The sequence below is a fragment of the Microtus pennsylvanicus genome, chromosome 1 (assembly GCF_037038515.1).
Source record: "Microtus pennsylvanicus isolate mMicPen1 chromosome 1, mMicPen1.hap1, whole genome shotgun sequence".
Taxonomy (NCBI): domain Eukaryota; kingdom Metazoa; phylum Chordata; class Mammalia; order Rodentia; family Cricetidae; genus Microtus; species Microtus pennsylvanicus.
The window spans coordinates 125,842,434-125,866,793 of record NC_134579.1 but is presented as its reverse complement, the minus strand read 5'-3'; the positions used below and the strand labels follow the sequence as shown (position 1 = coordinate 125,866,793).

At 52.2% G+C, this 24,360-nt stretch overlaps 1 protein-coding gene across 3 annotated transcripts in view; it reads right to left on the bottom strand.

Annotated features, from left to right (window-relative positions):
* The window catches only part of Kiaa1671 (KIAA1671 ortholog), a 108,884-nt gene that overhangs the window by 30,447 nt on the left and 54,077 nt on the right, over positions 1-24,360 (bottom strand). Inside the window, exon 1 of one of the 3 annotated variants that reach the window (XM_075983363.1) lies at positions 21,273-22,505. The exons of the other annotated variants lie outside the window; for them this stretch is intronic. Coding sequence (XP_075839478.1) covers positions 21,273-21,554 — 282 coding nt within the window. The 5' untranslated portion in view covers positions 21,555-22,505. Of the gene's footprint in view, positions 1-21,272; positions 22,506-24,360 lie in introns of those variants that run through there. 3 annotated transcript variants of the gene reach the window in all.

Sequence of the window (24,360 nt, the reverse complement as noted above, 5' to 3'; positions counted from 1 at the left end):
ATGCAACTTGAAGCCCTTGGCTTCATGTTCTGAACCTAAACATAGCAGCAACTACTAAAATTGTTATACGTTTTATTTATTATTACTATTTTCCACAAGCTGCCCACAAAAGACATTCCAGCCAGCAGGACACAAGCTGGGCAAGGTCTCACATGTGTCACTAGGCTCTGCATTCAGGAGCAGACACAGCATCCTCTGCAGGGGACACAGTACTGCTCTCCACCCTGGGTTTCCAAGGGCCCTGCAGCCACCCAGGACTTTGTTTTAGGGGTAGGGAATGTGGCCTCTGTGGGTCACGGGGTTCCTGGTGTTTCCAAGGGTCACTGGAGGCTGCCTTTCGTCTCCTTTCAGGGGAAGCACAGCCTGGGGTCGCCAGGGCTCACCTTTTCCCGTCAAATGTCCCTGGGTACTGCTGTTGTGGGTTGGATCATGTGTTGTGGGTGGGTCACGGTCACTGACCCATCCAGGGAAGGCCTGGCCCACAGGAATGGACGCGGTCCAATCTAGGCCTCTGCTTTCCCTACCCTCGGTCTCCAGCACAGGGCTGGTTCTGAGGAGCTGTTTTTAACTCCCCCGCCCAGAGACAAGCCAGTGGCATTTAAGTCTTCCTCCAGCTCCCTATTTATAGAATGTGGCAGGCAGTGGGGCACTGCTTCCATTGATAATTAGGGAATCCACATTGGGCCCCAGCCTCAGGGGGTCTGCGCCTGTCAGGTGGCTCCAGAGACCCAGGATCCCTAACAGGAAGGACTAGACCCAGCCACACCCACACAAGGAATGTCAAAACTGGGCTGAGAGTGATGCAGGTTTCAAAAAGGGGGGCTCTCTCCTGAATTTGGGAGTCTGGCCTCCTATGGTGGCACAGCCCGACTCTGCTTGCATTTTACAGGACACAGATACTGTTGGGTCATAGGTCATACCCACACAGGGCTCTGGCAGATTTGGCTAATTAATGGAGCCTGTGGTGGGGAGATGCAGGGGAAAGAGGTTCTGAACCACCTTGGGGGCAGGGGTGAGACAACACACAACACACTTGTCTTTATCAACTTGACACAAACTAGCGTCACCAGGGAAGAGGGAACCTTAATTGAGAAGCCGCCTCCATGAGATTGTCATAGACAAACCTGGAGGGCATAGTCTTGATTAATGACAGAAGTTGGAGGCCCAGCCCATTGTGGGTGGTGCCATCCCTGGGCTGCCGGTCCTTGTTTCTGCAAGAAAGCAGGCTGAGCAAGCCATGGTATAATAAGGAGGAACCTTGTTGGTTCCTGGCCACTTAGCCCTGAAATAATCACACAGAAACTGTATTAATTAAATCACTGCTTGGCCCATTAGCTCTAGCTTTTTATTGGCTAACTCTTACATCTTAATTTAACCCATTTCTGTTCATCTGTGTATTGCCACATGGCTTACCGGATAAAGTTCTGGGCTACATGGCTTCTCTCTGACTCTGCCCTTCTTTCTCCCAGCATTCAGTTTAGTTTTCCCCGCCTAGCTCTTTCTGCCCTGCTCTGCTATGGGTTCAGAGCAGGCCTTTATTAACCAATGGTATTCACAGCATACAGAGGGCAACCCCACATCACCATGAGGAGCAAGTCAGTAAGCAGCTCCTCTCCATGGCCTCTGCAACAGCTCCTGCCTTCAGGTTCCTATCCTGACTTTCTTCAGAGATGAATAGTGATGTGGAAGTATAAGCCAAATAAACCCTTTCCTCCCCAGATGATTTTGGTTACGGCATATCTACACAGCAACAGAAAGCAAACCAGACAAGGGTTGAACCCTAGACACCTGCCTGCCAGTAGACCCCACATGAGTCAATTGATGTCCTCGAGCCTCACTTTACTCCTCTGCAAAATGGGGCTAGTAGTAGATCTGACTTCCTGTTGGGAAGACCAAGAGACATCTACTTCATGTGTGGGATTCCGCGCCTCCTGGGGGAGGGAGGGCAGGAGAGAAGTAGGGAGGAGGGGGGAAGAAGAGAATTTCTCAACACTCTTTGTAATATAAGTACTGCTACACGCCACAGCGTAGATGGGAATCCAAGATTCAGACAGGTTAATACACTTGCCCAAGGCCACAGAGCTCACAAGCAGCAGAACTGCAGTAAACTCCAAAATGCCCTGCTGTTGAGACTCAGAGTGGACATTGTGGGGACATGGCCTGCCTGTGCTGGGGCACAGGACAGTCACGGCAGATGAAGCAGGTAAATGGACCCCAGCATCTCCCAGGGCTACTTGAGGTCACTTGATGCAGGGTGGAGCAGGATACGCAGGGGATGCTTCTCACAGTGCCCTGTTGGCTCCCTTCAAAGTGGACATTCCCATGATGGACAGGCCTCTCTTCCAACCAAAGGCAGCTCAAACCCCAAGTCTTTCCCCTGCCAGCAGAACTGGTGACCCACAGGGCTCCTATCTACCCATCTAACCCTTTACATCTGGACCTGGGTCTGGACCAGGAAAGCAGGAGAAGATGCAGAAGGGCCTCAACACAGGACACAGGCAGTCTCCTTCCCACCGTCACTACAGACTCCACAGACCGCATGGCACCCCGCATCATTACACTGTATTTGTCCAGTGAGGACAATCAACACTCCCAGGGCAGCACAAACCATACTCAGCTCATTGTTTTTTAAAAAAAGAAAAGAAAAGAAAAAGAAAGGGAGGAAGGGAGGAAGGGAGGAAAGAAGGAAGAAAGGAAGGAAGGAAGGACGAACATGAAGTCAGGAGGAAGACATGGTAGGGGTGTCCTGGGGAAGGAGTGGAGGATTTGGGGAACATTCAAGATAAAGTGTATAAAACTGTCAAAGAGTAAATAGACGTTCTGGAAAAACAGCTGTGACAGACCTCCCTGCCTGTGTCTGAAGGGTGTTCTAGACTTCTTATCCACTGTCCCCTTGTAGGGTGACACTCTGCTCACCTCAGATCTCATGAACCCAAAAGACACTTCAAAGACAGACCTTCAGGAAGCTGATCCAGGCACAGGGAAGGTGCCGAGCACCCACGGTATACGCTGCCTGCTTGCCCTCCTGAGTGCCCAACTGCTAATGTAACCCAGGGGTAAAATATTCTCATAAATCAGAACACCCGCCACTGAGGACTTCCTGTTGCTAGGCAACCAGGAGCTACTGCAGTGTGCATGCCCCTCCCCAGGATTTTCATGTGGGTGGTGTGCCACGGTGGTGCAGCTGAGGAGAGTCTAGCCCAGTACTCGCTTGGTCTCCAAAAGCTGCCTACCATGCACCCACCACGACTTCCCCACCCCACTATTCTTAGATAAGAAGAGAACATGAGTCTCACCCGGGGCCAAAGCTGTGCAGAGCAGAGCTGTGGTCTGGGTCATGCCCAGACATAAGCACAGGCGTGGCAGGATTGCCTCAGAACCTGCATTTAAATGAGAGCCCTGGGCCACACGCATGGGAAAATGGAAACCCACTTTTACACACTGTCTCTTTAAATAACTACCATCTCCAGATGGCTCCAGAGAGACTGGGGCAGCTATAAAGGAGGCACCCCAAAAATCTCAAGAGTCAAATTTAGTTTTAAGGTTGATTATTTTTTTTCCTTACAATACTGAGGATAGAACCCAAGGCCTATAACATACTGTGGGGAGTGCACTACCCACGGAGTCACACCCAGCTCGTGTTACTGTAAAATATGAATCTAGATCTAGCCACAAAGCATTTTAAAAAAGAAAAGACCTTATCTTTCCCAGGCTGGCCTGGAACTATCTATATAGCCCAGGATGGCCCAGAACTACTGACCTGCAGGTGCTGTGATCACAGGTGCACACAGTCAGGCCTGGCTCCCACACCTCCTAGAAGAACCCTGAGTTTCCATTTACAACTGTCAGAAACCACCAAGATGCAGGGATAGTTTACCCCTGGAGCCCTGGACACCCTAGGAAAGGCTTGCAGGAGAAGGCCACCATTCTAACTTCCCACACAGCCACGTCCTCACCAGGAGACACTCCATAACAACTCAGGGCAATGCGTGGAAGCAACATGGAGCACAGGCGTGAATTCCCACAGTGCTATCTGCTCAGCCTCCCATGGCTGCCATTACACACAGATTAAACCCCCAGCCATCATCCGGTCCTACCAAGACTTGTTCACTTCTCCCAATTCCCTGTCTCATACACCAACCCATGATTGTGTATGGTCGTGTGGTGCAGGGTGTGACTCAACCTTGTCGTCTTGCATTACAGTGTCCTTGCTGGGCCAATAAGTACACAGCCTTCTGAGACAGACACACAGGCAGCGGCATCAAAGGAGGTCCTGGGCTACCCTCCATGTTTCTCCCAGGGCAGCTGAACTTTACCCATGAGGAAGACCCTCTGCATGGGAAGGCAGCCACATGACACAGTCTGTGACATCAGCAGAGCACCCAGATAAACTGTGACTGGATTCTTAACCAGACACTTTGAGACAACTGTGGGTCATGTTGGAAGGCATGGAGGGCATGGGAATGTATCACACACAGTGGCTCTGTCTGGCATTCTGATGGCCCCAGCTCTTCTCATTCACCAACCCCTGGCCATAAGCACAGCCCCCCCACAGCATGGTCTTACTAGCAGTCCCATGCTAAAATGTTCTTCCTCCCCCAAGATGACTCCACTGCTCCATCCCCACCGAGCTTTCCGGGCCCTCTGTTGGCCACATTTTTGCCTTCTCTTTCTCCTGTTGTCTATTGACTCCCTTCCCAGCCCCGAGAAGAAGGTACAGCACCTTGCCAAGGCATTTGTTAGCAGAGATGATCCTGCTATCTGCTCTCACCTATACACCCTGGATACAGACATGGCCTTTGTTAGCAGAGATGATCCTATCTGCTCTCGCCTATATACCCTGGATACAGACATGAGTAAAGCTGCTCTTGCAGAGAACAAGGCTCAGGGAGCCTGTGCAGTGTACTCAAGGCCACACTGCGAGCAGGAGGTAGAGTCAGCGTTCAAGGCCAAGCCTGTCTCTGGTTGGAGGTTCGTCCCACATATATTCTTCACTGTTAGAAACTGGGGAGGTCCTTGTAGGAGGATAAGTGTCCCAGGAAGTAGCAGGCAGGATTTCCCTTGCTTTGAACAGCCCTCACTTGAGACAGACAAGAGGGTTTATACCTGTCACAGAGCAGAAGGAAAACAGAAACAGAAATATTGACCAGCTGGACTGGCTCCATGTCATGGCTCATGGATCACAGGTGCCTTAGTGGATGTCCCTCTCCGTTCATCTGTCCCCCTGCTTCTGTGATTCAGTTACTGGGTATGGTCACATCCTCAGAAACACAGGCCGGGAAAGGCAGCAATGAGGCGTAACTCTACGGCCCATTATCAAAGTTCCAGTCATCTCCCAGTGTTGGCACACAAAGGAGGGCAGTGGAGTAGAAGCTGAAACTTGGTTTTCTCTGGCCTCATAGAGGGCTTCTGCTAGACCCATGGAGATAGGCCAGGCTCACTCCAGACTCACCCATCTCTTCTACTCAGTGGGTGGGGATGGGATCAGAAATACCAAGCTTGGCTTGGAAGGGCAGATGTGGGGACTCAGAGCCAGCCAGACCCCAGTCCACTGCCATGTGGTCTGGGTGATCCAAGCCATGGCTCTGGGCCTTGATATCTACTTGGGAGAGACTGCATGAGAAAGTGTGAAAGGCAGCATGAAAAGCCATAGCACAGGGCAGACACACCAGGGGCTCAGGGTCCCTCCCCATTGCGTGGCTCCTGTACTCTGAGCACAGGATGACCATAGACCACACAGCTCTGGGATGGCTCTGTGGTTTCGCTATGAGTTCCACCAAGACTCTGCAGTCTGCCTGCTGTGTGACCTTGGGCAGGTCACTTGGCCCCTCTGAGCCTGTCCAGTGGTGTCTTAACAGGTAGAATTAAAGACCACCAGAGCACCGGGCAGTGTAGGGCACACGGTAGACGATCAATACATAGCAGCCATCATCTTGGCTGTGCTGTGGCCGCTGTCTGACTCTCCTTGGGAAACTTGGAGGGCAAAGTGAAAAGCATGCTGCCCCGGAAGGAAATGTTCTCTCTGTCCTCTTCCGCATCGACACCTGCCAGACAGCCGCTGCCACTTCCACAACATCTAAAAGGTCTTATTTCCCCAATTAAGAGGCGCTAATTAGTCACACGTCTGGCATTGATACTTTAGCCTGGAGAGTGGGAAGGAAATCTGAGCAGTGTGAAGACAGCAGGAAAAACAGGCGGCAGCCGCTGCTACTGGAATCACCCACAGCCATCCCCGCAGCGGAAGGCACCGGACGCAGAGGCTGCATCCTTCAGAGCCACTGCAGTCAGGCCCAGTTCCCACGGAGCAGTCCAAGACCCTCCTATGGCTGCTGCACCACTGGGATGCTCCTCAGGGCTGGGGTGGCACCTATCAGGTGGGGCAGGCTAGCCAGCATCAGAAGGTGGTTGGTGAATGATGGCCCAGCATGCCAGAGTCACCCTGGCTTTGGAACTCTCTGTGTCTGACCTAGGAAGAGACTGAGGCAGGAGGCTGGGGGTGTAGCTCAGCTGGTAGACTGCTTTGCTCAATACACTCAAAGCCCTGAGCTCAAATGTGAGCCACATAAACCGAATGTGGTGCACAGAGCATGCCTGACTCCCCAGTGCCACAGAGGTGGAAGCAGGTGTGGAGTCCAAGGTCACCCTCCTCAGAGTAATGAGTTCGGGCCCAGAGTGAGAGTCTAAGATAGGGGAGAGGGAAGGGATGAAGAGAGAGGGCAGGAATGTGAGCTAGGATGTACACCCTCACCCACCACACTGCCTGGCTGCCTCCCCGCTCTGAGCCAGGGACCCCCAAGGCCCCTCACTCCCAGGGTCTCTGTGCGGGGGACAGAACAGACCTTCAAGTGTCTTGGTCTGTCACAGCACAGACAGTGAACTTCTGGCTCTAGGGTCCCTGGGCATGATTCCGCTTTAACAAACTGATAATACTAAGGACAAAACTGCCAACCTTGAGAAACAAGCAAGGGACCGACCTTGGGCAGTGCTGTGGCTACAGAGCATCCCCGTCTGCTTCTTGCCTCTCTCTCAGCACGGGGAGATAGGTCCCACCCTCCCCGCTCACCCTATACAAACCGTCAGCCCCTAAGTGTGGTAAACGCACTGACTCACTACAGCAGTCTCACTAATAAAACTCTATAGGTTTGCTCGATTCAGAAACCCTCCACTCACTTCTGACGGAGGCCACCTGGGCCCAGGCACAAGCCTCACAGTTCAATCCCAAATAGGAGGCTTGGGGTCTAAAAAAGGGGTCGTGTGACTCTGGCTGAGTCACCTCATTCTCTGGGCCTCAGCTTGCCCAGAGAGATGACGGAAGTTTTCTCTTCTGTAATCCTGGGGCCCTTTCGGGCCTGCCCACCTTGTCTGTTCTGAGAATGCATGAAACACACAACTGCACAGATATTTCCCTCTGCCCAGTGAAAGCAGGGAAGGGCTTGTGTAAGGTTTACTTCATATGCTTGCAGAACAGGCTTTCGATGGACTCCAGCGAGCTAGCTAAGAACGGGAAAGGTAGCAGGAGCATCTCCTACAGTGTTACACAGGACAGCCTGCACAGCCAGATGCATTGAGACATGTCTTGCTAAATGACCCAGGCTGGCCTCACACTTGGAATCCTCCTGCATCAGCATCCCAGGTGCTGAGAGCACAGGTGAGTGACACCACACTCTGGGCCAATGCAGATTACCAAATCCTGCATCTTGGATGTATGTGTCTAACCACATTAGCAACCTTGAAAAAGGACACCTCACCGTGATGTCGGCACTCACTGCCACTGCCGTAGGACATGCCCACTCACGTCAGTGGACACAACTACAGCAGCTTCCTCCGCTAAGGTCTCAGGAGCATAGAAAGCCTCAGGCAGTCTCCAGAGGGAGCCGGTGCAGAGCTGTACAACTGAAGGCTCTGAGATGTCCTGCATTAAAATGAAGGCTTAAACAAGTGGTTCTTTAAAGGCCTTTCTCTGCTATTCTTCTTGGCTGGATAGCTTTCCACAGACCAAGGGCTCCCGCAAAGACTTATGGGAAAGTTCCAGATGAAAAAAATGAAGGGGGCTAACTGTAATAGCAATGCTCAATTGAGACACTCAGTGTGGGAGGGGTTCCTTCCTGTCCCTGATACCCTGAGGGAAAACTGGAAAAGACTATCTTAGACTCTCAGTTCCCCTAGGAGATCCCTTCACACCCATCTCCTATGTCTCCCTGACAACCTTCAGAGGCATCTCGTGGATGAGGAGGTGAAGGACAGGATTTGCCCACAGGGTGTCAGGCTGCCTATGTGGGACTTGATCCTGGATCAGTCTTTACGTTGGAGTGCATTCAGCCTGTGTTGCCACCCTAGGGGGTTCAGGATGCACCAGGACCTTGTACAGCAGCAGCCACCTGCCCCAGTCCCAGACCAGCCTGGGCAGTTGGAATAGCCACCATGCGCCTAACTATAGTAATAGGAGCGGCGGGGCTGCGTCCCCAACACCCCAACTGCCTGCTCGGCTAGCTTTTGCCCTGAAATAACAACACACAAACTGTATTCATTTAAACACTGCTTGGCCCTTTAGCTTTGGCCCTTACTGGCTAATTCTGATATACCGATCAACCCATCTCTAATAATCTGTGAGCACCGGTCTTACCGGGAAGATTCTAGGTTGGAGCTTCATTGCGTGTGTCTGCCCGGGAGAGGGGCATGGCGTCTCTCTGAGGCGTCTGCTCCGGAGAGAAGAGCTGGGGAGTCTGAGCTCACTTCCTCTTCCTCCCAGCATTCTGTTCTGTTTACTCCTCCCACCTATCTTCTAACCAATGAGGACCAAGCAGTTTCTTTTTATTTAACCAATGACCTTCCTCCATCATTTCCCCTTTTTCGGTTTAAACAAAAAAAAAGGCTTTAACTTTAACATAGCAAAATTACATATAACGAAACAGTTATCAAGTAAAAGTTACAATAATCTTTATCATAACTAAGGAAAACTATAACTATAACTAACTATTCTTAACTCCATCAAAGACTTTGTAGACCAGGCTGTCTTTGACCTCTCAGAGAGACGCCATGCTCCCAGCTCCCAGGCAGACGCACGCGATGAAGCAAGCCGCCAGGTCAGACAGGCTGAATCTTTCCCGGTAAGACCAGTGCTCACAGTTTATTAGAGATGGGTTGACCAGGATATCAGAATTAGCCAGTAAGGGCTAGAGCTAAAGGGCCAAGCAGTGATTAAAAGAATACAGTGTCCGTGTAATTATTTCGGGGCATAAGCTAGCCGAGCAGGCGGCTGGGGTATTGGGGACACAGCCCCACCGTTGCTCGTATTACTACACCTAACACTGCCAGGAATCCTTGGGCCACTCTCAGTGACTTGCAAATGGAGAGAGCAGAGCATGCCCTGAGCCCTCCATGCCTGTGTCTTGTGGATTTACATGGACTAAAGGCAGTGGGATGCAGGCAGGAGCTAGTACGTGTGTTTCCTTTGCAAAGTAAAGACACAACCATCTCCCTCCCCACCGTCACTATACTGCCATAGTAACGGTGTTGGGGGGCACTAAACAGCTTTCTAGACATTTTGGATCATCACCTTAGGGCACCCCTATGTGATCCTGCCACCCCTCTCTTCAATGAGGAAGAGGAGGCAAAGAGGGCCAAATCAACCTGCTGAAGTCTCAGAGCTGCAACTCAAACCTGAACCCATGTTCACAGATGTGAGGTGAGGATGTCAAGTTGATCCTCAGATTTCAGGGAGAAGGTACTGTCCCCACTCCCCAGACCTTCCCAAGAATAAGCAAAGCAGGACCTCGGGTCATTGAGAGGAAGGGCCCACCCCACTCCTTGCTGACTGCTTTCCTGCGGTGACATCAGCTCTGGCTGGTGTGAAGGGTTCTTCACCTGCCTGGCTGCAGAGTCAGCCAGTCAGAGGCCTGGATGGTGACTTCATCAACTGTCTCTTGGGTATGAATAGCCTGGAGCCAGCTGCCAGCCCCAGAGAAAGAAAACCTGACACCAAGCTGGAAGCAGTAGGGACCTACTGGGCCCAGGACGGTGGGCACCACCTCAAACCTGGGTTTTGTTTATGCCTGACTGGGCAAAGTGGTATCTCAAAGTAGTTTTAATTTGAATTTCCTTGATGACTAGAGATATCGAAAAATAGTTACTGGCCATTTGTCTGTCTGTCTGTCTGTCTGTTTGTCTGTAGGTCCTCCTTTCCCTCTTCTTTTGAAAATTGCCTCTTCAATTCGGTAGCCCATTTGTTGATTGGCGGTTTTATCTCCTTGGCATGTCGTTCTATAACTGTAAATTCTGGATATTTGCTCCTTGTCTGAAGTGTGACTGGTGAAACTATTCTCCCATGCTGTGGGCTGTCTACCCTGCTGGTAGTTCCGTTTTCTGGGCAGACATTCTCTTCTCATGCAGTCCCATCTGTTGACACTTGGTTTCTGTGATGTTGATGTTCTGCTCAGAAAGTTCTCACCAACCCTAACGTCTTGAAGAGTGTTCCTATGGGTTTTTTTTTCTAGGTTTCCAATGCTTTTGTTCCACTTCAAATTCATTTTTATACAATGTAAAAAAAAACACAGATATAATTTCATTCTTCTGCAGGTGGATATCCAGTTTTACCAGCAAGTTTATTGACTTTTTTTCCCAATATATATATATTGCCTCTTTTGTCAAATCACGTGGGTGCAGCTTTGTCGGTTCATTTCCAGGTCCTGTGCTCTGTCCTACTGGTCTACCTTTCTATTTTTATGCCCGCACCAGGCTGCCTTTGTCACTATAGCTCTGTAGTGTAATTTGAGGTCAGACACTGTTAAGCCCTCCATTCTTACTCCTAGGGATTGCTGTGCCTACTGTGGTCTCCCCTGGTTCTGGATGAATTCTTGCACTGTATTTTTTTTTTCTTAAATATGTGAAACAAGACGCTGGCATTGAGATAGGTATTTCATCAAATCTGTGGATCAATTTTGGTAGTGCAGTCATTTTTACAATATTACTTCTGCTGGTCCAGAAGCATGCGGCTCTTTCTATCATTTAGTATTGTATTTGATTTCCCTTTTCAGTGCCGTGAAGTTTTCATTGCAGGGGCCTTTCTCTTCTTCGATTAGGTGTATTCCTACATAATGGATTTCTGGAGTTATTTTGTCTTTCTCTGAGAGTACACTGTTGGTAGACTTGAAGCCTACTGATTGTTTTAATTGATTTTGCATCCTGTTAACTTTACTGTGTTTGTTAGGTAGGAGAGTTTTCTACCAGATTCTGTAGAACATCCAGTAGGTGGTGAGGAATAAGGTCTGGGCCTGTCCAAAGCCTTGGGTCTCTAGGGCTAGAGAGAGCTGCCAGGGACCCTCTGCTTAAGCCCCTTGTGCCTCCCAAAGCCCTGCCTGATGGAGGGATGGCTAGCAATGTGTTGTGGGTTTTCCACTTCCCGCTTCCTCTTTCCACTCTGAAAAGATTCTCTAAGGGGCATCCTAGTCTGGGCTTGGTGGGGAGGTGTAGGTGGGACCTGGAGGGCCCATCTCTTTTCCAACCCTTCAACCCCATGCTCCTCACATCCTACATAGTGGACACTGTAGGCCTCAGAACCTGTTTCCCCAGGAGGAGCCCAGACATCCGCGAAGCTGTGACTTCTCGCCCTCCTCGCCAATGGCCTTGTGTCTACCCAACAGGACTGTCCCTCTTCCTCAGCAATCTGCCTGTGTGGAGTTCTGAAGTAATCAGCTAAGCGATCACAGCATGGAAGCACAGCTCATTCATTTAAAGACAGCTCCACAGCGGCCTGGCAGCCATGGGGGGGGGGGGGTGACAGCTGCTCGCACACCTCAGCTGAGCAGCAGACAATCGGGGAATGTCACAGCTCAGTTCACATTCTCCTTTCCTTTTTATCCAGTCTCTGGCCCCAGCCTCGTGTTGATGCCACCACGTCTAGGATGGAACTCTCTTCTCAGTCAATCCTCTGTGGAAGCCCCTCCCAGACACCCCCTGGGTATGCTTCATGAAAGTCCCCAACTGTTCTTAGTCCAGTCAAGCTGGCCACTGCATCTTCTTGGGCTCTGCCTCAACATGGTCCCTGAATCCACTCAGTTCTCTCTCCATAGCAAAAGGCAAACATCTTGAAGTAAAGACTAGGTTCCCAGATACAGAGCAGATGTAGCTCTGGAGCTGCCTGGAGGCCCTGCGGAAGAGCTGGTAGGAGGTGTGGAAGCTGCCAGGGAGTCACTCACAAAGGCAAATGTTTGCACGTGAAGCCCCAAAGCCCAAAAGTGAGGTCTCACAGAGTGTTAACGGCATTTGTAATTTTGAGGTTGAGCTTGCCAGCCTCCTGTGGGACATGAAGGGGACACATCGTGAAGAGACTAGTGATAAAAGCCACACTCACTGCTGTGTGACTTTTGGTTAAGTCTCCCGCTTTCTTTGGGCTCTGGAACCAGCATGTCATTATCATGACAGTGTTCTAGGTTGAACATCATGGCTCTACTTATAGGTAGAGAAAATTACTTTTCCAGAGAGACTCACCCCAAATGATACTAGGAATCAGGTTCTTTAGAATAAAAGTCAGGCTGTTCCCAAGTTCATGGCAAAAAAAGTTATGCCCTCAAACTGAGGTCATGGGGCCAGCCAGAGCCAAGCAGGGCCTGGAACCCTCATCTGTCAGCTCCTATGTGGGACTCCGCAGGTCCGCAATGATGGTTCTCAGAGAGGTCATTTTTCCCTTCCAGACCTGATAATGTCTGGGAAAACCTGTGGCTGCCAAAATTGGGGGTAAGAGCTGGGTTCGGTAGCACACACAGTAGTCCTTAGGAAGCTGAGGCAGAAGGATTACTATGAGGTCAAGGCCAGCCTGGGCTAAAGAGAACATAAGACCCTGAGGTTAGATGGATATGCCACCAGCATCTGGTAGATAGAGACCCTGAATCCCAGTCAGCATGCAATGTGCAGGACACCCCAAGATCAGAATCATCTAGCCCCAGTGTGAGCAGCCCCACATGTCAAACCTGGGCAGCATGAAGCCTCTGAGGAAAGGCACATGAGACCCTCGATCCACCCAGACCATCCATCCGGTGAAGGGGACAGAGGAGCCTGCACAGGTGGACTGAGAACTATGTAACTCTGGGAGTCACCCTTTCTGGGCCTCGATTTAATCATCTGTAAAATGAGGCCAACAAGATTTTTATCCACCTGTGACGGCCAATAGTGAAGGTCAGCATGTCAGGATCCCGAGTCATCTAAGGGACACATCTCTGGATGCTTCTGTGAGGGTCTTCTAGACTGGGTTACCTGAGGAGTGAAGGTCCATCTTAACTGTGGGGGGTACACTCCACGGGCTGTGGGGTCCCCGACTGGACAAAAAGGAAAAAGGGACCGAAGAACCGGCAACCATCTCTACTCCCTGACTTGGGGAGTGTGAGCAGCTGCCTCTTGCTCCTGCCACCATGCTTCTCACCATGATGGACTGCACCCTCCCTCCAGCTGTGAGGCTGAAGAAATAATTCCTTCCTTAATTTGCTTGGGTCAGGGATTTTGCTACAACTTTGAGAACAGTTACTAAGATGTCACCTCATGGGGCCACTGCAAGGGTCTAAGGGACATCCACTTAGGTCACGGTCAGCTGAGACACCATAGTTAGGATATCTCCCCACCTGTTAAATCATTTCAGCCTCCAGCTTCACCTCTTAGACAGACACGGTACATGGCAGTCCAGCCTCATGCAGTCTGTAGGACTAACTCTGTGGAGAGCCACTGGGTCAGCTGAAAACGACCTGACCGAGAAGTGCAAACTGTCCAGTCTGCCTGTCACTGCGGCCCCAATGGAGCAAGAGGACTCATATAGTATCTACGGGGACACCAGCGGCACCACTGCCATCCTCCAAGTTGTGCTAAGTGCATCTCAAGGAAACTGAGTCAGACCTGTCCATAGTAACAAAGTCAGGATCAAACAGAACTGAGCGAAAGGAGAACCAGGCCTTGAACCCAATTTAACTGGTTCTACCTGTACCCCGTTTTCTCTCAACCAGGAAAGTCAGCAGGAAACACCAGATCAGTGCTTATAAAACAAAAACACTTCTACATTTCTTCACAAACTTTGTTTCCTTTCCTCCTTTTTGTTCTTTTGAGGCAGTGTCTCAGGTATCCCAGGCTAGCCCCAAATTCATTATAGCCAAGAATGGCTGAACCCATGTAAGTGCTGGGATGACAGGCACATGGCACACCCAGTTTGTGCAGTACTGGGAATCGAACTCAGGGTTTGGAGTATATCTAGACAAGCACACTCAAGCCACTGAGCCACATCCCAGCCCAGACTCAATAACTCCGATTCCTGGGGACAAGCCACTCCCCTAAGGAGAGTGTGGTGAGTCCCACATACAGTACCTCCCACATATGTGATGGATGCATGAGTTAAACAGGATGATGAGCACTTTGGATCCAAGCAATGCACTGGCCTAAGCAGCAGGTCACTGCTAACTCTTAAAGGACAGTTCAGTAGGGGCACAGCCTTCTTCACAAGCAAGAACCCGAGAGCTAAGAAACATATCATGGGACTAAAAAGATGGCTCAGTAGTTAAGAGTACTGATGCTCTTCCAGAAGACCTGGGTTCAATTCCCAGCACCCACATGACAGCTTACAACTGTCTGTAACTCCTGTCCCAGGGGATCCGACACCCTCATACAGACATAATTGCAGAAAAAACACCAATCTATATAAAATAAAAATAAATATTTTTTTAAAAAGAAAGGCATCCACTAAAATGGACCCTGGGTAGGTCCCTTGGCCATCCCTAGGGTCTAAGTGAGAAGTTTGTATCTGTTGCTCGTACCTGACAAATAACCTCAACAACTGTTTCCAGACCTATGGATCAAGGAGGACATGAGTTTGATGATTGACTACCTCAGGGTTTCTCTCGAGGTTGGAGTCCAGCTTTGGCCAAGGTAAAGTCTTACCTGTAGCCCAGGAACCTACTTTCAGGCACATTCTCCCAGCCTTGGAAGCGCCAGCTTCCTAGTGGCAGATGAACAGAGGTTTCCAATCCCTGCCTTGTGGGTCTCTCTGTAAGGTTGTTCCAGGATTCTCAGGGCATGGCAGACCTTCTGCAGGCTAACTGCTCCAAGACAGAAGGTGGGGATGGGGAGCTGGGAGTGTACAGGAGCTCATCTCAGCCTTGATGTGGGTGTTACAGACCTAGCCCATAAGCGTGGAACCCCTGGGCTGCCCGGCCACTGCCTGCCAGTGTTTGGCTACACTGTGACTATACGGAAGGGGCAGCCATGATAGCAGCAACCCTTTCTGGAAGCCCCACTACATGCAGTGCCAAGCATGCACAACCTCCATGTTTGTCACCTCAAACACAGCTTCAGAGGGAGGTGGGGGCCCTACTTCACACGAGAGGAAAGTGGGGCACAGAGAAACCATGGAAGCTACCTACTTCTTCGGCAGGAGACAGAACCAGGATTCAGAGCCCAGACCCCAGTTCCCCGGCACTGCAGGGCTGGCTGTCCCACCCGAGGTAGATGGGAAGCTCCTAGGAGCCCAGTGACTGAACGGTGTGTTTGTTACCTAAGAGAGGGACCTCAGCGAGGGCCTGTCACAGCCAATGGTTTCAGACTGTCATGGAGGGTCTGTGTACAAAGTGGCTCACTCACCTCACACTCAGGAGGCAGACAGCCTAGGCCATATAACCTTTAATCACCTGCTCCCAGGGACACGACTCTGACAGCCAGTTCATGTCCTCTAAAAGTCCCACAACTTCCCAGCGCTGTGACACCAGCTGGGGATCAAGGGCTCAGACACATGAGTTCAGATTCAATACCTACCAGTACCATTGTTAAAAATTAGATTAGAAATTTAAATTAAATTATTCGAGAGATAATCCCTTGCTTTTGCTGTTCCTCCCGAATCCCCGGATAGTCCTGACAACGGGTCTGGATCTCCACATTCGCACTGCTGAGGGCAGGGATTGTATTGTACACAGTAGGCCAGCACTCTACCAACTGCTAAAATCCTAACCTTTGTTTTGGCTCTTTGAAGCAGGGGCTCACGTAGAACAGGTTAGCCTTGAGTTCCTTATATAGCCAAGGGTAAACTTGAACTCCTGATCCTCCTGCCTCTACCTCCTGTGTAGCAGGATTAACAGTGTGAGACACCATGACTAGAAATCTGTGATCAGCTTGTCTTCATTTACATCTGTGTGTACTGTGAAAATATTACAGAACAGAACGTTTTCCAGACAGTGTTCAGTGGCTGTGGCTCCAGGACACTGGAGTGATAACACCATGGGAATGGGCAATGTGCTTCAGACCAAGGCACACAGCACTGAAACCAACCTAGCCACCAAGCCACTGAGCCACTCCCATGGCTTCTTCACGCTGCCCAAACTCAAGGCTCCCTAGACAGGAACATTCCAGACTTCCTTCCTGATATGCCTAGCTTCCTGCAGAGGAAGCAACAGGCTTTGTCTGAATAAAACATCTGTGGAGTTGTTGAAGGAGGAAGTGGGAGCCCCAGGGGCCTCGGACATGGGCCACCCCAAGCCCCAAATGGGAGGCCCAAGTGTTCAGACAGGTGGTAGGTAAAGGGGCTCGCAGACCAGGGCCCAGTACCTGGGCGCTAACAGTGCTCACTAGAGCCATGAGGGACCCATGAGGACGGGTCCATTTCTTTAAGGCAAAGTGACAGAGGCCGGGGTTTGTTTGGGCGAGGAAAGGGGGAAAAGACAGGAAGGAAGCAGCTCAGAAGCCAAGCAGAGGGAGAGTGGACTTCGCCTTGTTTTCTCACTTGTTCCTGTGTTTTCCACATGGAAAATGAACACACCCCACTTTGGGGGCAGGGAGATCAGCAGAGGCCCGCCAAGCAGCTCCCAGGGGAGCAGCCAAGTCCTTTGTCTACCCCCAGTGTAACTCCAGAGGCACCTGCTCTGGGGCCCAGCCTTGGGCCCCTCTGGATCCACAAAAGAACCATTGTTCTCTAACAAGTGACATCATTCTGCCGCCAGGACCGGGTGAAAAGAGACCTGAGGTTGGGAGGGGCCAAGCCAGAAGAAAACTGTCTGTCTTGCCTGCCCATGGACAAGTGACATCATGCCAGCCCTGGGGTGCAGCTGGAAGCTGGGATACCTGGCAGGGGGCTCTGGGTGGGCTGTGGAAGGAGAGGGAGGAGGGGTACATGGCTGAATGGGTACCTCTGCAGGGCCAGTATCCAAGAGAACTGTAAAAGCCATGACAGTAGATGCTCAAGAGATGCAATGTGCCTATACCTGGTACACAGAAGACACTCAATAGAAGATGCAATAACCATGCTGGGAACACAGTAGGTGCTTAATAAGTAAATAACTAGTTCTGTTCTCATCCAACATTCCACAGAGGCTCACGGTGATGACTGCACTTTCTGGTCCCACACCCTCGCCGGCACTCTCAAATCTTTGTGACCAGGCCCTGTCCATCTCCTTGTCGTCCTGGTGATCCTGTCCCACCCTGTTACAGCCGCCCTGGCCTTCTGTGGCTCCTGCCTCAGGTCTCCTTGGCACACTGGACATTACCTCACGACTTCTTAGCGGTCCTGCTGTCCCCTGGAGCCCCTTGTACTTCTTTTAGAGCCAGAATAATGAGAGAGTTCACCCACTCCCTAGCTTGCTTGTTTCCTGTAGCCCTGGGGAGCAGAGACCACTCAGGTAGCGCCTGGCCCTGAGGAGTAGGATCTTCTCTGGCCCCTGCTCACCTGCCTCTCCCAGGACAGACCCCAGACTAGCTATGTCCTTAAGGCCCAGTCATTCATTCTCCTTGGGCCTTGATTTACGCCAGGGCAGAAGCAAGAACTAAGGGTGGAAGGGAAGCAGGGTCAGACCACAGGGCAAGAAGTCATAGCTTCCTGGGCCAGGTGAGGCAGGGGGATGACGTGGCCCTCGGGCTGCTGGATTGACTGTACTGGACAGGGAAGGGCCTGTTGTGGTGGCTAGGACAATGGCCCCAGGGAGACATGTGTGTCTATCCTACACAACACGTGGAGCCTCATTCAGAAATAAAGGTTTCCACAGATAGAGGCAGGGTCATCCTGGGTTATCCGGGTGGCCTGGAAGTGTCCTAACTGACGGGATGCCACCGCAGCTAAGGGCAGCCTTCAGCAGAGGTGGCAGGGTCCAGACCTGTGGGCGCTTCCCTGGAGAAGTACTCCGGGAAGGGCTGGCTCTGCACTGGGATGTGGGCAGGGGGGCCGTCTCCATGCCATCCACGGTGCAAACACTGCACCAGCCTCTGTGTGCATCTTACCTGAGCATCTCAGATTTTGGTACCCATGAGGGTTCCGGAAGCCATCCTCATAGCTAGGAAGGGATGGCGTGTACAGCAGGGATAAGTAGGAGGTGGGCTCAACCCACCCACAGACAAGTCACAGGGGAACCCAGGTCACAGATGGGAAGAGTGAGGAAGGGCGGTGTGACTTGGCTAAGGTCATTAGTCAGCCCCTGGGGGTCTACTTCAGCTATGTGCAGCATGCACAGGTCTCCTAGCTAGCCCCTTCCACTACAGACCACACACACACATCACAGATACAGCACACGCAAATACATCACACCCACACACACATATTACAGACACACACCACATACTCACACACACAAACACACCATACATCACAGACACAACACACACACCACAGACACACACACATACATCACAGACACACACCACACACACACACATCACAGATACAGCACACACAAACACATCACACACACCCCCACACATATCACAGACACACACACACACCACATACACACACACAAACATACCATACATATAAATCAGACACACCACACACACACACATCACAGACACACACACCACATACATCACAGACACACATCACATACACCACCCACACACAAACACACCATACATATACATTGCAAACATACTACACACACCACAGACACACACATCACAGATGCACACACCACACATCACAGACACATACATCACACATCACAGACACACACACAGACGACACACACACAGACACACACGCTTCTGGCTTTTCCTTCTCATGTCCAGGCTTCCTGAGACTGACACTGTTTCTGCTTCTGTGTCTCCCAAATCCCCATTCTGTCCCTCCCACCCCCACTTCTCTGGGCCTCTAACATTTGCAGCCTCCTTTCCCTGGCACAGTGACCCTTCCTGCCTCCAGGGGCCAGGACAAAGTATTGTTTTATTTTCCTCCTTTCTCATCTGGGACAGCTCAAAGACTTCAAGGCTAGCTGGGGGATATTTCCAGTCAATCTGCGGCAGATCCTCCAGCAAACACAGCCCGAGGCCCTTTTCTGGCTGAACAGAGTTGAGGAAGATGATTGAGATAAAACTTGTAGGAGGAGGACCAATGCCCAAAGCCCCACCCCTCCTGACTACAAGCTCTGAGGCTTCAGGAAGCACCCACCCATAAGATAAATATTTAAGTGAAGTCCTGAGTGAAAGGGGTGTGTGTGCAGATTCTCCACTTGGAAGCCTCTGAAGGCAGTTTGGGAGAAAGGACTTGGTTGTCACACACATGAGCCGTGTGGAGCCCAGGTGTCACACCCACGGTTTCAGTGTGCCTTGCCCACCCAGCATCCCTTTCTCAAAGGTGAGAAGGAAGGAGGGCCGAGGGCGCTGGCCCGCCCAAGGTCAGCATCTGGGAAGAGGTGGGCTGGGATCCCCTCAGCACACAGTAGGACACCTTGGCACCCAACAGATTTACACAAGTGCTTACCCACTGTGCACCAGCAGGCTGCTGGTGACTCACTCTGTCTCAGAGCAAGGGCAGGCTCCTCTCACTGGACAGAGGGAAACTAAGATCTAAGAATGGGTTGAACCAGCCATGCCTGCCACACAGCAGAGGCCACGCATCAGTGGGAGGGACCAGGAAGCCCACACTAATTCAGCCGCTGGGGTCCTCTGTGACAGTGAGGGGCCTGAACTCTGTATCAGTCACTCATCACTTGTGTGGCCACCAGGGAGGCTGGCTTGCCACTGTATGAGCATGCTCCACAGGCATGCTGTGAGATTTGGGGCAGTATCCAATGTTACTTAGTACCCGAAGGATTGGGACAGAGGGCAGGGAACAGAGCCAGTGTCCTCAGAGAGAATCCTGGGGAGCAGGGCACAAGGGATAGACAGGGTCAGAGGGAAACAAAGATGGAAAAACTGAGACATAGAGAAAGAAAGAGATTATCTTCCTTCCTTCTGTCAAGTAGCACCTTTCAGAGGATGGGTGGGGCTCTGTCTTATGAACTCAAGACCTGAAAGAGTGCAGACCCCATACAAGGAAGTGCCCATGACCAGCCTCCTGCATGGCTTCTGGCCTGGGTGAGCCCCTGCCTAGTTTCTCTGTGCCTCAGATCAGTGGAGGAGAGTTGAATCCCTGCAGCTCTGGGGCAGTTGTGAACTCTGGGGGGGCCTCACTGTGAGGAGGGTCTGCTCAGGGTTCCCTCTCCCAACACGGGTCCCGTCATGGCCACTGCTTCTGGAGACACAAGGAGCTAGCTGAGCCCCGTGCCTGGCCTCATACGCTCCTGAGAACTGGGTCAGCTGAGCCCAGGGCAGAGGCCAGCTCTCTGAAGACACAAGGCCCTCTAGCTAAGTTCAATCCTGGCTAGTGACGTGATGAGTGTCCCCAAAGTTATCAAAGATCCGAGAAACCTTTTATCTCCCAGCCAGACCTCCCTCACCTTGCTGTACACGCCATGCCGATACCCTTCCTTCCCCAGGCCTGCCTGATGCCACCTGCTCAGCTTCCATTTCCCAGGTCTCATGGGCCTTAAAGGAGACAGCATGGAACCGGGTAGCTGGGTCTGAGCACTGCACCCTCACCAAGCCTGAGCCCCCAGGCCAGCAGGACAAACCTCCTGCCACCTGTCCCCCTACGGCTCTTCCCCTCAGAAATCACTCAAGATCTCACTTTTGCTCAATGGCAAACAGACAACAGCCAAGACCACTTGGTCACCCTGGGAGGGCATGGGGAGAGAGCTAGAGCAGGTGCCAAGGAAGCTTGCCTAAAAATAGAGATGTGAGCATGTGCTGTGGGGGCTGCAGTGTCCCCAAGCAGCCCTGCTCAGACATGAAGCCTTGAGTTGATTTCCCATTAGCAACAAGGAGGGGGTGTTGCACCTCCAGGGCAGCCAACCCAGCCTTCTACTTCCCATCAGCATCCCGGGGCCACTCTCACTGACAGGGAAGAAGTCCTTCCCTGCCTGCTGCTGCAAGTCGGCCCCTCCCAGGAGTCCAAGAGGACCTTCCCAGGATAGCCCTGCTATTTTAAACCGCACACATCCCCAGCTTACAAGATCGGGGGCCTCGGAGTCCTGTTGTCTCTTTCTGAGGGATGAGAACCTCTGTTGGCTGCGAACGGAGAAGCGACGGAATGATTCTCGACTCCGAGAGGCCAGGTGTCGGAAGGAGGAGGTGCGCTTGAATGGGGCGCGGCCAGCATTCTCCCCACTCCGCTCGGTGCCCACCGTGGCTGTCACAACGTGCAGGGCCTCTTGAAAGGATCGTCTCACTGTGCCCACCCACTGAGTCATGTGTGACTGGGCCACTGAGAGTTTGTCACCCAGGTAATCCATGAGGCCAGCCTGGAGGAGGGGGCAAGCCGAGGCAGTCAGGAGGCTAGCGCTGCCAGGGTCCTGGTCCCTCTGTCAGTGGTGGCCGTCCTTGGGAAGAAGTTCTGGGCTTCCACGGAAAACCCGGTAAACCCAGCAGAGCACGTCAGCTCCAGTAAAGTAAACATGGCCCAACAAGCATCCCCGGTCACAAAAAAACGGGGACAGTGACAGGTCAGCAACGGGTCACCAGCAAGAGCATCAAGTCAGCCAATCAGGACGTTCAGTTCTAGTCACCAGGGCCAACGCTGCTGGATTCAAGGAGCAGGTGGCTATGAGGAGCAGGGCAAGGGGGCAGGCACCCCAAACTCACTTCCCTCCACGAAGGTAGACCTCTCACGCACACCTGGGAGCCGCCATCCACGCAGACTGCCTTTCCCAGGCAGGTTCTTCTCACCTGAACCGGGCGGATCTACAGTCCTCAAGTCAGACTTAACCCGAAGCTGAATCTGATGGCCGGCAGGCAGCACACTCACTTCCAGAGAGAGGCAGCCACCCGGCCTGGGTCCCCTGGCCCGGCAGCCCAGAATGACATCAGCCCTGTCTTGGCGAGGGGCGCGCGAACCAAGAATGCAGGAGGGGCCTCCGGAGGTGGCTGCCTGGGAGCCAGCGTCAGCCCGTTTTTGGTTTTCTTTTCCCCCCTCTAAGTCTCAACTCGCTCGCTCGCTGTCCCTCGGGGACTTCATGTGCCAGACTGCCTACCCACCACAGTCGGCACTGTGCAGAAAAGCTGCCGCTGGGCGTGTGGCTGTGTGCAAATGAGTGTGCGCGCATGTGGGGGCCTGCGCGTAGGAGGCGCGGCTGCCCCAGGGAAGTGGAGGGGTGTTGGATCTGGCTTGTGCCTCTGGGGCTTCAGGTGGAGTCTGAGGACCTGTGGCTGGCTGTCGATCTGTCTCCCTCTCCTGGTAGCCTTCTGCTTCCTCTCCCTGCCTCTGACTACACTTGCTGAGCTCCAGGATAAACTCCCTCCACAAGCCCCTCCCCTCTTATCCCTTCAGCTGCCCCTGCTGCCTCTCTGGAGGGCAGGGAAGCAGAGGACTGGCCCTGAGTTCCCCCAAAAGGGTGGATCTGGGTCTGAGGTGCCTGCAATTTGGTACAGGCAGGGTTACCATGGCAACTTGGGGGCATAGCATCTGCCCCTTCCCCACACTGGGCACAGGAGTCACTGGGATGATTCATGTGTTCAAGGAATCACATGAGCTCACAGGGTTTAACCCTTAAGGGATGGAGCATGGTGGGGGGGGGGGGTAGTGATAAAACAGAAGAGGGTGAAAACTGGACAGGGAGGGGCATCAGTGCAGTGGGATTCTGACCTTCCCGTCAGGATCTACACCCCTCTCTGTCCCTTCTACAGGTGAGGAAATGCCAGCTCCATGAGATGGATTCACTTGTCGGAGGTCACACAGCAAGAAGATTATCAAGATTTGCTTGGAATGGCTCCCTCTGCGTCGCTGTGTGCAGATCTGACCCAAACCTGGCCCACTATGAGGGCTCAAAAATATTGACTTTTCAAATGCCAGACCAAATTCAAGGTTGAAATCACATCAGCTCAACTGCCTGGTGCGATCTCCGCGCCATCCCTTGCTCTGTCCTGAGTAAATATTTGCTCTCTAGACGCCAGCTTTGCCAACATAAGTTTATCTCAACGGCCTCTCTGACGGCGTGTGCAGACTGAAGGTCTAGAATCCCACATTCCCCTTCGTCCAGCTTCCTGCTCCTCGTGCCAAGCCTCTGCGGCCCGGCATCTCTCATTCATTCAGTAGTGAGATTGAGTGGGCCTCTCCTGGCCCAGGCACATGGCCACGTGGTATTATGGAGGGTCACAGGGTCCTACCATGGCTACTGACTGACACTACATCTCCTAAACCTGATGACTCTTCAAAACTCTTCTTCAAGGGGTGACTGAGGCCCAGAGAGCTGAGGCACATACAGGGTTGTGTGTGGTCGGCTGCCTCTCAGAGGACCCCCGGGGATTCCCGCTTATCCTTACACTGGGAGTACCCCTCCCACAGTCTATCAGGGCTGATTCCCAGGCTCAGCACAGTGAGGATGGCTTCCTGGTGGCTCTGGGGCATACCAGTGGCAGACATGTTGGATGCTCAGGTGGAGTCATAACCCACAGGGAAGAGACCAGGGTTCCATTCTAGCACCACGGCTGGCCACTGGATAGAGACAGGTACCCATCCCCAGTCAGAACCCTGGCCAACTTCCTGACCAGAATCTCTCTCATGAAGACACAAGCTTAGCTACTCAGCCAAGCTGCCCTCAGTTTCCTAGCCCTGAATACAAGACATGCAAAAGGTCCTGAGGTAAGCCAGGATCTGGTGCACAAACTGCGGGTGAAGAGAGGTTGGCTCACAGCAGAGGGAGGGCCTCTGACTGAGGTGAGACTATGTGTCCAGCAGGTAAGATGGCACCCCAGCCTGCATTTCTGCATGTAGATGAGGAAACATCCCAGAGGAGGCCAGTCCCCACCTCTATCTGTGCCTGGCTCCACACCCCTAAAGGCTGCTGCATCTACAGCCGGGGCTTCTGGTCTCCACAAGGAATTCACAGCAAACCCCTGCCTCTCCAGGTACCTAGGGAAATGTCGGGGCAGAAGGGGACAGATTGTGGCTGCCCACAGTTCATGAAGGACACCATGTAAGATATCAGCTAAGGGAGAACACACAGCAGCTAGATGCTACAAATGAGTCCTCCCTGGCTGTCCTGGAACTCGCTCTATAGACCAAGCTGGCCTTGAACTCACAGAGATCCACCTGCCTCTGCC